Source organism: Tetrao urogallus, assembly GCF_951394365.1.
Source record: "Tetrao urogallus genome assembly, contig: scaffold_280, whole genome shotgun sequence".
In the NCBI taxonomy this organism is placed as follows: Eukaryota; Metazoa; Chordata; class Aves; order Galliformes; family Phasianidae; genus Tetrao; species Tetrao urogallus.
Genome location: NW_027639019.1, coordinates 2449 through 14921, shown reverse-complemented (window position 1 = coordinate 14921; position 12473 = coordinate 2449). Strand labels below are relative to the sequence as shown.

The window sequence follows — 12473 nt, the reverse complement described above, 5'->3', positions numbered from 1 at the left end:
CCCCCCATAGTGCCCCATATGACCCCATCGTGCCCCATATCCCCCCATATGACCCCATATCCCCCCATATCCCCCCATATCCCCCCATACTGCCCCATATCCCCCCATATCCACCCCATATGACCCCATATCCCCCCCCAGTGCCCCATAGCGCCCCATAGCGCCCCTACCTGCGAGGCCTGGACGATGCTGGGGACGCCCAGCAGGCGCTGCGCACTCAGCCCTATGGCGCCCCATAGAGCCCCATATCCCCCCCCAGCGCCCCCCAGTGCCCCATAGCGCCCCCCAGTGCCCCATAGCGCCCCATAGCGCCCCATAGCACCCCATAGCGCCCCCCACCTGCGAGGCCTGGACGATGCTGGGGACGCCCAGCAGGCGCTGCGCACTCAGCCCTATGGCGCCCCATATCCCCCCATATGACCCCATATCCCCCCCATATCCCCCCCCAGCGCCCCATAGCGCCCCACAGCGCCCCACAGCGCCCCATAGCGCCCCCCACCTGCGAGGCCTGGACGATGATGGGGACCCCCAGCAGGCGCTGCGCACTCAACCCTATGGCGCCCCATAGTGCCCCATATCCCCCCATAGCGCCCCATATCCCCCCATAGCGCCCCTATCCCCCCACAGTGTCCCACAGCGCCCCCTAGTGCCCCATAGCCCCCCATAGTGCCCCATATGACCCCATCGTGCCCCATATCCCCCCATATGACCCCATATCCCCCCATATCCCCCATATCCCCCCATACTGCCCCATATCCCCCCATATCCACCCCATATGACCCCATATCCCCCCCCAGTGCCCCATAGCGCCCCATAGCGCCCCCACCTGTGAGGCCTGGACGATGCTGGGGACGCCCAGCAGGCGCTGCGCACTCAGCCCTATGGCACCCCATATCCCCCCATATGACCCCATATCCCCCCATATCCCCCCCCAGCGCCCCATAGCGCCCCATAGCACCCCATAGTGCCCCCACCTGCGAGGCCTGGACGATGATGGGGACGCCCAGCAGGCGCTGCGCACTCAGCCCTATGGCACCCCATAGAGCCCCATATCCCCCCATATGACCCCATATCCCCCCATATCCCCCCCAGCGCCCCATAGCGCCCCACAGCGCCCCATAGCGCTCCCCACCTGTGAGGCCTGGACGATGCTGGGGACGCCCAGCAGGCGCTGCGCACTCAGCTCTATGGCGCCCCATAGAGCCCCATATCCCCCCCCAGCGCCCCCCAGTGCCCCATAGCGCCCCCCACTGCCCCATAGCGCCCCATAGCGCCCCCCACCTGCGAGGCCTGGACGATGCTGGGGACGCCCAGCAGGCGCTGCGCACTCAGCCCTATGGCACCCCATATCCCCCCATATGACCCCATATCCCCCCTATATCCCCCCCCGCACCCCATAGCGCCCCCCACCTGCGAGGCCTGGACGATGATGGGGACGCCCAGCAGGCGCTGCCTACTGAGCCCTATGGCACCCCATAGAGCCCCATATGACCCCATATCCCCCCATATCCCCCCCCGCACCCCATAGTGCCCCCCAGCGCCCCATAGCGCCCCATAGCGCCCCCCACCTGCGAGGCCTGGACGATGATGGGGACGCCCAGCAGGCGCTGCCCGCTCAGGCTGATGGCATCCCATATCCCCCCATAGAGCCCCATATCCCCCCATATGACCCCATATCCCCCCATATCCCCCCCCGCACCCCATAGCACCCCACAGCGCCCCATAGCGCCCCCACCTGTGAGGCCTGGACGATGCTGGGGACGCCCAGCAGGCGCTGCGCACTCAGCCCTATGGCACCCCATATCCCCCCATATGACCCCATATCCCCCCTATATCCCCCCCCGCACCCCATAGCGCCCCACAGCGCCACATAGCGCCCCCCACCTGTGAGGCCTGGACGATGCTGGGGACGCCCAGCAGGCGCTGCGCACTCAGCTCTATGGCGCCCCATAGAGCCCCATATCCCCCCCCAGCGCCCCCCAGTGCCCCATAGCGCCCCCCACTGCCCCATAGCGCCCCATAGCGCCCCCCACCTGCGAGGCCTGGATGATGCTGGGGACGCCCAGCAGGCGCTGCGCACTCAGCCCTATGGCACCCCATATCCCCCCATATGACCCCATATCCCCCCATATCCCCCCCCAGCGCCCCCCAGTGCCCCATAGCGCCCCCCACTGCCCCATAGCGCCCCATAGCGCCCCACAGCGCCCCATAGCGCCCCCACCTGTGAGGCCTGGACGATGATGGGGACACCCAGCAGGCGCTGCCCGCTCAGGCCGATGGCACCCCATATCCCCCCATAGAGCCCCATATCCCCCCATATGACCCCATATCCCCCCCATATCCCCCCTATATCCCCCCCCAGCGCCCCATAGCGCCCCACAGCGCCCCATAGCGCCCCCACCTGCGAGGCCTGGACGATGATGGGGACGCCCAGCAGGCGCTGCCCGCTCAGGCCGATGGCCAGCGGCACGGCGTGCATCTCGCAGAACTCGACGTAGGCGATGCCCTTGGAGCGCCGCGAGTTGCGGTCCGAGATGATGCGCACGTCCCGCACCTGGGGGGCAACGCAGCGCCCTGCCCCACTGCCACGCCCCCTGCCCCACAGGAAGGCCACCTGCCCCATAGAAAGGCCACCTGCCCCATAGAAAGGCCCTCTGCCCCATAGAAAGGCCCTCTGCCCCATAGAAAGGCCACCTGCCCCATAGAAAGGCCACCTGCCCCATAGAAAGGCCCTCTGCCCCATAGAAAGGCCCTCTGCCCCATAGAAAGGCCACCTGCCCCATAGAAAGGCCACCTGCCCCATAGAAAGGCCCTCTGCCCCATAGAAAGGCCACCTGCCCCATAGAAAGGCCACCTGCCCCATAGAAAGGCCCTCTGCCCCATAGAAAGGCCACCTGCCCCATAGAAAGGCCCTCTGCCCCATACAAAGGCCCTCTGCCCCACACTGAAACACTCGGCCCCATAGAAAGGTCCCCTGCCCCATAGAAAGGCCGCCTGCCCCATAGAGAGACACTCAGCCCCACAGGAAGGCCGCCTGCCCCATAGAAAGGCCCTCTGCCCCATAGAAAGGCCCTCTGCCCCATACAAAGGCCCTCTGCCCCACACTGAAACACTCGGCCCCATAGAAAGGCCCCCTGCCCCATAGAAAGGCCGCCTGCCCCATAGAGAGACACTCGGCCCCATAGGAAGGCCGCCTGCCCCATAGAAAGGCCGCCTGCCCCACACTGAGACCCTCAGCCCCATAGAAAGGCCCCTGACCCATAGAGAGACCCTCTGCCCCACACTGAGACTCTCAGCCCCATAGAAAGGCCCCTTGCCCCATAGAAAGGCCCTCTGCCCCATACAGAGACAGCCTGCCCCATAGAAAGGCCACCTGCCCCATAGAAAGGCCCCCTGCCCCACAGAAAGACTCTCTGCCCCATAGAAAGACCCCCTGCCCCATAGAAAGGCCACTTGCCCCACACTGAGACACTCGGCCCCATAGAAAAGCCCCCTGCCCCATAGAGAGACCCTCTGCCCCATAGAAAGGCCCCCTGCCCCACAGAAAGGCCCTCTGCCCCATAGAAAGGCCACCTGCCCCATAGAAAGATCACCTGCCCCATAGAGAGACACTCGGCCCCATAGAAAGGCCCCCTGCCCCATAGAAAGGCCCTCTGCCCCATAGAAAGGCCCTCTGCCCCATACAGAGACCCTCTGCCCCATACAAAGACTCTCTGACCCATAGAAAGGCCCCCTGCCCCATAGAAAGACCCCCTGCCCCATAGAAAGGCCGCCCGCCCCATAAAGAGGCCCTCTGCCCCACAGCAGCGTCCTCTGCCCCATAGCGACCCACAGCAACAGGACCTCAGTGACCCACAACCGCTCCGTGACCCCTCACCCCCAAAGACCTCTGACTCCTTGTGATCATGCCGTGACCTCTGACCCCTGTGACCTCTGACCCCACCATGACCTCTGGCCCTCCGTGACCTCTTGAGCCCCATGACATCTGACCCCACCATGACCTCTGACCCTCTGTGACCTCTGAACCCTCACTGACCCCACCCCCGACCCCAAATCCCGCCACGAGACCCCACAACCCCTTTGTGACCCCTCTGTGACCTTTGCCCCCCACGTGACCTTTGACCCCCCCCTGCGTGACCTTTGACCCCTGACCTTCCCGACGGCGGAGAAGAAATCCTCGAGGTCCCTGGGCCGGATCCTGGCGGCCAGCTGCATGCAGAACACGGTGCGGGCGTCGCGCTCCTCGGGGCTCAGCGCCCCCACCGCCTCCCTGCCCCACAAGTGACCATCAGCGCCCCACAAGTGGCCTCACAAGTGCCCCATAAGTGCCTTGGAACTGATCCCACAGCTGCCCCACAAGTGACCCGGAACTGACCCCACAAGTGGCCCCACAGCTGCCCCATAAGTGCCTTGGAACTGATCCCACAGCTGCCCCACAAGTGACCCGGAACTGACCCCACAAGTGGCCCCACAGCTGCCCCGTAAGTGACCCCATAGGTGCCCCATAAGTGACCCCACAGCTGCCCCACAAGTGCCCTGGAACTGATCCCACAGCTGCCCCATAAGTGACCTCATCAGTGACCCCATAAATGACCCCATAGCTGCCCCATAAGTGGCCATCAGCGCCCCACAAGTGGCCCCACAAGTGCCCCACAAGTGGCCATCAGCGCCCCACAAGTGACCCACAGCTGCCCCACAAGTGCCCTGGAACTGATCCCACAGCTGCCCCATAAGTGACCTCATCAGTGACCCCATAAGCGATCCATAAGTGACCCCATAACTGCCCCACAAGTGCCCCGGAACTGACCCACAAGTGACCCCATAGCTGCCCCATAGCACCCCATATCCCCCCATATCGCCCCATAGCTTCCCCATATCCCCCCATATCCCCCCATAGCGCCCCATATTCCCCCCCACCCCCCCATAGCCCCCCATATCCCCCCATAGTTGCCCCATATCCCCCCATATCGCTCCATATCCCCCCATAGCCCCCCATAGCACCCCATATCCCCCCCATATTCCCCCATATCACCCCATATCCCCCCATATCACCCCATAGCTGCCCCATATCCCCCCCCAGCCCCATATCACCCCATAGCCCCCCCCACTCCCCATATCCCCCCCCAGCCCCCCATATCCCCCCATAGCTGCCCCATATCCCCCCCCAGCCCCCCATATCCCCCCATAGTTGCCCCATAGCGCCCCATATCCCCCCATATCACCCCCTATCCCCCCCGAGCCCCATATCCCCCCCCAGCTGACCCATAGCCCCCCCATATCCCCCATAGCTGCCCCATATCCCCCCATAGCTGCCCCATCTCCCCCCCAGCCCCACAGCGCCCCCACCTGACGGGACTCTTCTCTCTGTACAGCGGACTTTTGCTGTGCCCGAAGCGCCGCCTGCCCCACAGAAAAACCCCAAATCAGTGGGGCGGCCCCACAGACCCCACAGAGCCCCCCGCCCCCAACAGCGCCCCATAGGACCCCCGGAAGACCCCACAGCCCTGCACAGCGCCCCCTATCGCCCCATAGGATCCCATACGGCCCCCGTAAGACCCCCCAGGACCCCCCAGGACCCCATAGGACCCCATAGGACCCCATAAAGACCCCACAGGACCCCTATAGGACCCCCCAGGACCCCATAGGACCCCTATAAAACCCCATAGGACCCCTATAAGACCCCACAAGACCCCATACGACCCCACAGGACCCCTATAAGACCCCACAGCACTCCATAAGGACCCCATAGAACCACTATAAGACCCCATAAGACCCCATAAGGACCCCATAGGACCCCCATAAGACCCCACAGGACCCCCATAAGACCCCATAGGACCGCCCAGGACCCCATAAGGGCCGCATAAGGACCCCATAGGACCCCATACAACCCCACAGGACCCCATAGGACCCCATAGGACCCCATAGGACCCCCCAGGACCCCATAAGACCCCATAAGGACCCCATAGGACCCCCATAAGACCCCATAAGAACCCCATAGGACCCCCATAAGACCCCATAGGACCCCATAAGACCCCACAGGACCCCCATAGGACCCCCCAGGACCCCATAAGACCCCATAAGGACCCCATAGGACCCTCATAAGACCCCATAGGACCCCCCAGGACCCCATAAGGGCCGCATAAGAACCCCATAGGACCCCATAGGACCCCCCAGGACCCCATAAGACCCCCCAGGACCCCATAAGACCCCATAAGGACCCCATAGGACCCCATAGGACCCCCCAGGACCCCATAAGACCCCATAAGGACCCCATAGGACCCCTATAAGACCCCATAAGAACCCCATAGGACCCCCATAAGACCCCATAGGACCCCATAAGACCCCACAGGACCCCCATAAGACCCCCCAGGACCCCATAAGACCCCCCAGGACCCCATAGGACCCCCATAAGACCCCATAGGACCCCCCAGGACCCCATAAGGACCCCATAGGATCCCTATAAGACCCCCCAGGACCCCATAAGGACCCCATAAGGACCCCCATAAGACCCCCCAGGACCCCATAGGACCCCATAAAGACCCCACAGGACCCCCATAAGACCCCATAGGACCGCCCAGGACCCCATAAGGGCCGCATAAGGACCCCATAGGACCCCCCAGGACCCCATAAGACCCCACAGGACCCCTATAGGACCCCACAAGACCCCATAGGACCCTCCAGGACCCCATGAGGATCCCATAGGACCCCTATAAGACCCCATAGGACCCCCCAGGACCCCATAAGACCCCATAAGGACTCCATAGAACCCCCATAAGACCCCATAGGACCCCACAGGACCCCATAAGAGCCCATAAGGACCCCATAGGACCCCATAAGAGCCCATAAGGACCCAATAGGACCCCCCAGGACCCCATAGGACCCCATAGAACCCCTATGAGACCCCACAAGACCCCATAGGACCCCATAAGGACCCCACAGGACCCCTGTAAGACCCCATAGGACCTCTATAAGACCTCCCCAAGACCCCCCAGGACCCCATAAGACCCCATAGGACCCCACAGCACCCCATAGGACCGCACAGCACCTCATAGGACCCCACAGCACCCCCCAGGACCCCGTAGGACCCCATAAGGACCCCTCAGGACCCCATAGGACCCCCATAAGACCCCATAGGACCCCATAGGACCCCCCAGGCCCCCCCGGTGACCTCCTGTCGTCGCGCCGTCGGTCGCGGCTGCGGGATCGGCGCCGTTCCCGGCTGCGGTGGCGGCTGCGATGGCGGCTGCGGGATCGACGGCGGCGCTCCCTGCTGCGGCTGCGGAAATGGGGGGGATATGGGGTCAGAAATGGGGTCAGGATGGGGGTTTGGGGTCAGAAATGGGGACAGGATGGGAGATATGGGGTCAGAAATGGGGGCTTGGGGTCAGAAATGGGGTCAGGATGGGGGTTTGGGGTCAGAAATGGGGACAGGATGGAGGATGTGGGGTCAGAAATGGGGGTTTGGGGTCAGAATGGGGTCAGGATGAGGGTTTGGGGTCAGAAATGGGGACAGGATGGAGTTTGGGGTCAGAAATGGGGGTTTGGGGTCAGAAATGGGGTCAGGATGGGGTTTGGGGTCAGAAATGGGGACAGGATGGGAGTTTGGGGTCAGAAATGGGGGTTTGGGGTCAGAAATGGGGTCAGGATGGGGGTTTGGGGTCAGAAATGGGGTCGAAATGGGGGTTTGGGGTCAGAAATGGGGTCAGGATGGGGGTTTGGGGTCAGAAATGGGGACAGGATGGAGGATGTGGGGTCAGAAATGGGGTCGAAATGGGGGTTTGGGGTCAGAAATGGGGTCAGGATGGGGGTTTGGGGTCAGAAATGGGGACAGGATGGAGGATGTGGGGTCAGAAATGGGGTCAGGATGGGGGTTTGGGGTCAGAAATGGGGTCGAAATGGGGGTTTGGGGTCAGAAATGGGGTCAGGATGGGGGTTTGGGGTCAGAAATGGGACAGGATGGAGGATGTGGGGTCAGAAATGGGGTCAGGATGGGGGTATGGGGTCAGAAATGGGGGTTTGGGGTCACAAATGGGGGATATGGGGTCAGAAATGGGGTCAGGATGGGGGTTTGGGGTCAGAAATGGGGGATATGGGGTCAGAAATGGGAAAGGATGGGGATTAAGGGTCAGAAATGGGGTCAGGATGGGGGATATGGGGTCAGAAATGGGGTCAGAAATGGGGGTTTGGGGTCAGAAATGGGGTCAGGATGGGGTTTGGGGTCAGAAATGGGGGATATGGGGTCAGAAATGGGGACAGGATGGGGGTATGGGGTCAGAAATGGGGTTTGGGGTCAGAAATGGGGTCAGGATGGGGTTAAGGGTCAGAAATGGGGTCAGAAGTGGGGATTTTGGGGTCAAAAGTTGGGTTATGGGGTCAAAAATGGGAAATATGGGGTCAGAAATGAGGATTTTGGTGTCAGAAGGGGGATTTTGGGGTCAGAAACGAGGATTTTGGGTCAGAAATCGGGATTTGGACCAGAAATGAGGATTTAGGATCAGAAAAGACAATTGTGGGATCAGAAAGGGGGATTTTGGGTCAGAAATGGGGATTTTGGGGTCAGAAAGGGGGACTTTGGGGTCAGAAAGGGGGATATTGGGGTCAGAAAATGGGATTTGGGACCAGAAATGAGAATTTAGGGTCAGAAAAGAGGATTGTGGGTCAGAAAGGAGGATTTTGGGGTCAAAAGTGGGGATTTTGGGGTCAGAAATGGGGATTTTGGGGTCAGAAGGGGGGATTTTGGGGTGAGAAATAATGATTTTGGGATCAGAAACGGGGATTTAGGGTCAAAAGGGGGGGGGTTGGGTCAAAAGGGGGGATTTTGGGGTCAGAAATGGGGATTTTGGGTCAAAAGGGGGATTTTGGGGTCAGAAAGGGGATTTTGGGGCCGCCCCACCTGTGTCTGTGCTCCCGGCTGCGGCTGCGGCTTCGCTTCCGGCGGCTGCTGCTGAAAGGGGGGGATTTCAGCCCAAAATCGGCCCCAAACCCCATCAGGAACCCCAGAACCCCAAAATCCCATTGATTCGCCCCAAAACCCCGCGACTTTGCCCCCAAATCCCACAGATCTGACCCAAAAATCACAAAATCTGACCCCAAATCCCACAAATCTGACCCCAAATCCCCCAAATCTGACCCCAAATCCTCCAAATCTGACCCCAAATCCCCAAATCTGACCCCAAATCCCCAAATCTGACCCCAAATCCCCAAATCTGACCCCAAATCCCAAAATCTGACCCCAAATCCCCCAAATCTGACCCCAAATCCCCAAATCTGACCCCAAATCCCCAAATCTGACCCCAAATCCCAAAATCTGACCCCAAATCCCCAAATCTGACCCAAAATCCCACAAATCTGACTTTTTTCCCCCATTTTCCCCCATTTTTCCCCCATTTTCCCCCAATTTTTCCCCATTTTCCCCCATTCCACCCATTTTCCCCCCATTTTCCCCATTTTCCCGATTTTCCACCATTTTCTCCATTCCCCATTTCTCCCCATTTTCCCTCATTTTTCCCCCATTTTCCCCACTTCCCCCTATTTTTCCCCATTTTTCCCCATTTTTCCCCTCTTTTTCCCCATTTTTCCCTCATTTTTCCCCCATTTTTCCCCATTTCCCCCATTTTCCCCATTTTTCCCCATTTTTTCCCCCCGTTTTCCCCCATTTTCCCTCATTTTTCCCCCATTTTCCCCACTTCCCCCATTTTCCCCCATTTTCCCCCATTTTCCCTCATTTCCACCCATTTTCCCCCCATTTTCCCCATTTTCCCGATTTTCCACCATTTTCCCCATTTCCCCATTTCTCCCCCATTTTCCCCCATTTTTCCCCATTTTCCCCCATTTTTTTCCCGTTTTCCCCATTTTATCCCCATTTCTCCCCATTTTCCCTCATTTTTCCCCCATTTTCCCCACTTCCCCCTATTTTTCCCCATTTTTCCCCTCTTTTTCCCCCATTTTTCCCTCATTTTTCCCCCATTTTTCCCCATTTCCCCCATTTTCCCCATTTTCCCATTTTTCCCCATTTTTTCCCCCCATTTTCCCCCATTTTTCCCCATTTTCCCCCCATTTTCCCCATTTTCCCCATTTTCCCCCCATTTCCCCCATTTTCCCCATTTTTCCCCATTTTCCCCCATTTTCCCCTCATTTCTCCCCATTTTCCCCCTTTTTCCCCATTTTTTCCCCCAATTTTTCCCCCATTTTCCACCCATTTTTCCCAAATTCCCCCATTTTCCCCCCAAAATCCCCCATTTTTCCCCCATTTCGCCCCATTTCCCACCTGCCGCCGCTCTCCTTCCTGCCCTCCTTGCTCTGCTCCTCGGCCGCCGGCTGCTGCGGGGTCAGAGGTCAAGGGTCAAAGGTCAGAGGTCAAGCGTCAAAGGTCAGACCCAATCCCCCCCCCCCTTTCCACCCCAAAACCCCAAAAGGGCCCCAAAAGGGTCCTAAAACCCCAAAACGGCCTTTTTTGGCCCCAAAACGGCACCTGAGGGGGTGCAGCTTCCGTCGGAGGCTTCGAGGGCCGGGCTGCGCCTGCGGGGAACCAAAACCACAGAATGACCCCAAAATGACCCAAAATGGCACAAAATGACCCCAAAATGGCACCAAAATGACCCAAAATGGTCCCAAAATGACCCAAAAATGGCACAAAATGGCCCCAAATGACCCAAAGTGACCCAAATGGCTCAAAATGGCCCCAAAATGACCCAAAATGACCCCAAAACGGCCCCAAATGGCCCCAAAATGACCCCAAAGTGACACAAAATGGCTCAAAATGGCCCCAAAATGACACAAAATGACCCAAAATGGCCAAAATGACAGAAAATGACAGAAAATGACACAAAATGGCCCAAAATGGCCACAAAATGACACAAAATGACACAAAATGGCTCAAAATGACAGAAAATGACACAAAATGGCCACAAAATGACACAAAATGGCTCAAAATGACCCAAAATGACCCAAAATGGCCCCAGATGACCAAAATGACAAAAAATGAACCCCAAAGTGACCCAAAATGGCACAGAATGGCACAGAATGAAACAAAATGGCCCAAAATGATACAAAATGACACAAAATGACCCAAAGTGACACAAAATGGCTCAAAATGGCCCCAAAATGACACAAAATGACCCAAAATGACAGAAATGAACCCAAAATGATCTAAAATGACACAAAATGGCCCCAAATGACCCCAAATGGCCCCAAAACGACACAAAATGACCCAAAATGACCCAAAAGTGACCCAAAATGACAGAAAATGGCCCCAAGATGACACAAAATGACACAAAATGACACAAAATGGCCCAAAAAGGGCCCCCAAAAGACCCCAAATAGCAACAAAATGGCCCCAAATGACCCCAAAGTGACCCACAATGACCCAAAATGGCTCAAAATGGCTCAAAATGACCCAAAATGACCCAAAATGGCCCCAAATGAACCAAAATGACCCAAAATGGCCCAAAATGACCCAAAATGACCCAAAATGGCCCAAAATGGCCCAAAATGGCCCAAAATGACACAAAATGAACCAAATGACACAAAATGACCCCAAAATGACACAAAATGACCCAAAATGGCCCAAAATGGCCCAAAATGGCCACAAAATGGCCACAAAATGACACCAAATGACACCAAATGGCCCAAAATGACCCAAAATGGCCCCAAATGACCCAAAATGACACAAAATGACCCAAAATGAGCCAAAATAGCCACAAAATGACAGAAAATGACAGAAAATGAAACAAAACGACCCAAAATGGCACCAAAATGACAGAAAATGACCCAAAATGACCCAAAATGGCCCCAAATGACCCCAAATGACCCAAAATGGCCCCAAATGACACAAAATGACCCAAAATGGCCCCAAATGACAGAAAATGACCCAAAATGACCCAAAATGACACAAATGGCCCCAAATGACCCAAAATGACCCAAAATGACCCAAAATGGCCACAAAATGACAGAAAATGACAGAAAATGAAACAAAACGACCCAAAATGGCACAAAAATGACAGAAAATGACCCAAAATGGCCCCAAATGACCCAAAATGACCCAAAATGACCCAAAATGGCCCAAAATGACACAAAATGGCACCAAAATGACAGAAAATGACAGAAAATGGCACCAAATAACATAAAATGACCCAAAATGGCCCCAAATGACCCAAAATGGCCACAAAATGTCAGAGAATGACAGAAAATGAAACAAAACGACCCAAAATGGCACCAAAATGACAGAAAATAACCCAAAATGACCCAAATGGCCCCAAATGACCCCAAATGACCCAAAATGGCCCCAAATGACACAAAATGACCCAAAATGGCCCAAAATGACCCAAAATGACCCAAAATGACCCAAAATGGCCACAAAATGACAGAAAATGACAGAAAATGAAACAAAACGACCCAAAATGGCACAAAAATGACAGAAAATGACCCAAAATGGCCCCAAATGACCCAAAATGACCCAAAATGGCCCAAAATGG

General features: G+C 57.4%; 1 protein-coding gene across 1 annotated transcript; it reads right to left on the bottom strand.

Annotated features, from left to right (window-relative positions):
* Positions 1-2401: 2401 nt before the first annotated feature.
* On the bottom strand, positions 2402-10320 carry LOC306957570 (putative RNA-binding protein 23; the record flags this gene model as incomplete). Its single annotated transcript, XM_079551057.1, has 6 exons — positions 2402-2554; positions 4153-4270; positions 5347-5400; positions 7148-7276; positions 8894-8944; positions 10268-10320. Coding segments are annotated over 6 exons (558 nt in total), but the record flags the coding sequence as incomplete, so codon positions are not given.
* Between the last annotated feature and the right edge of the window lie 2153 nt (positions 10321-12473).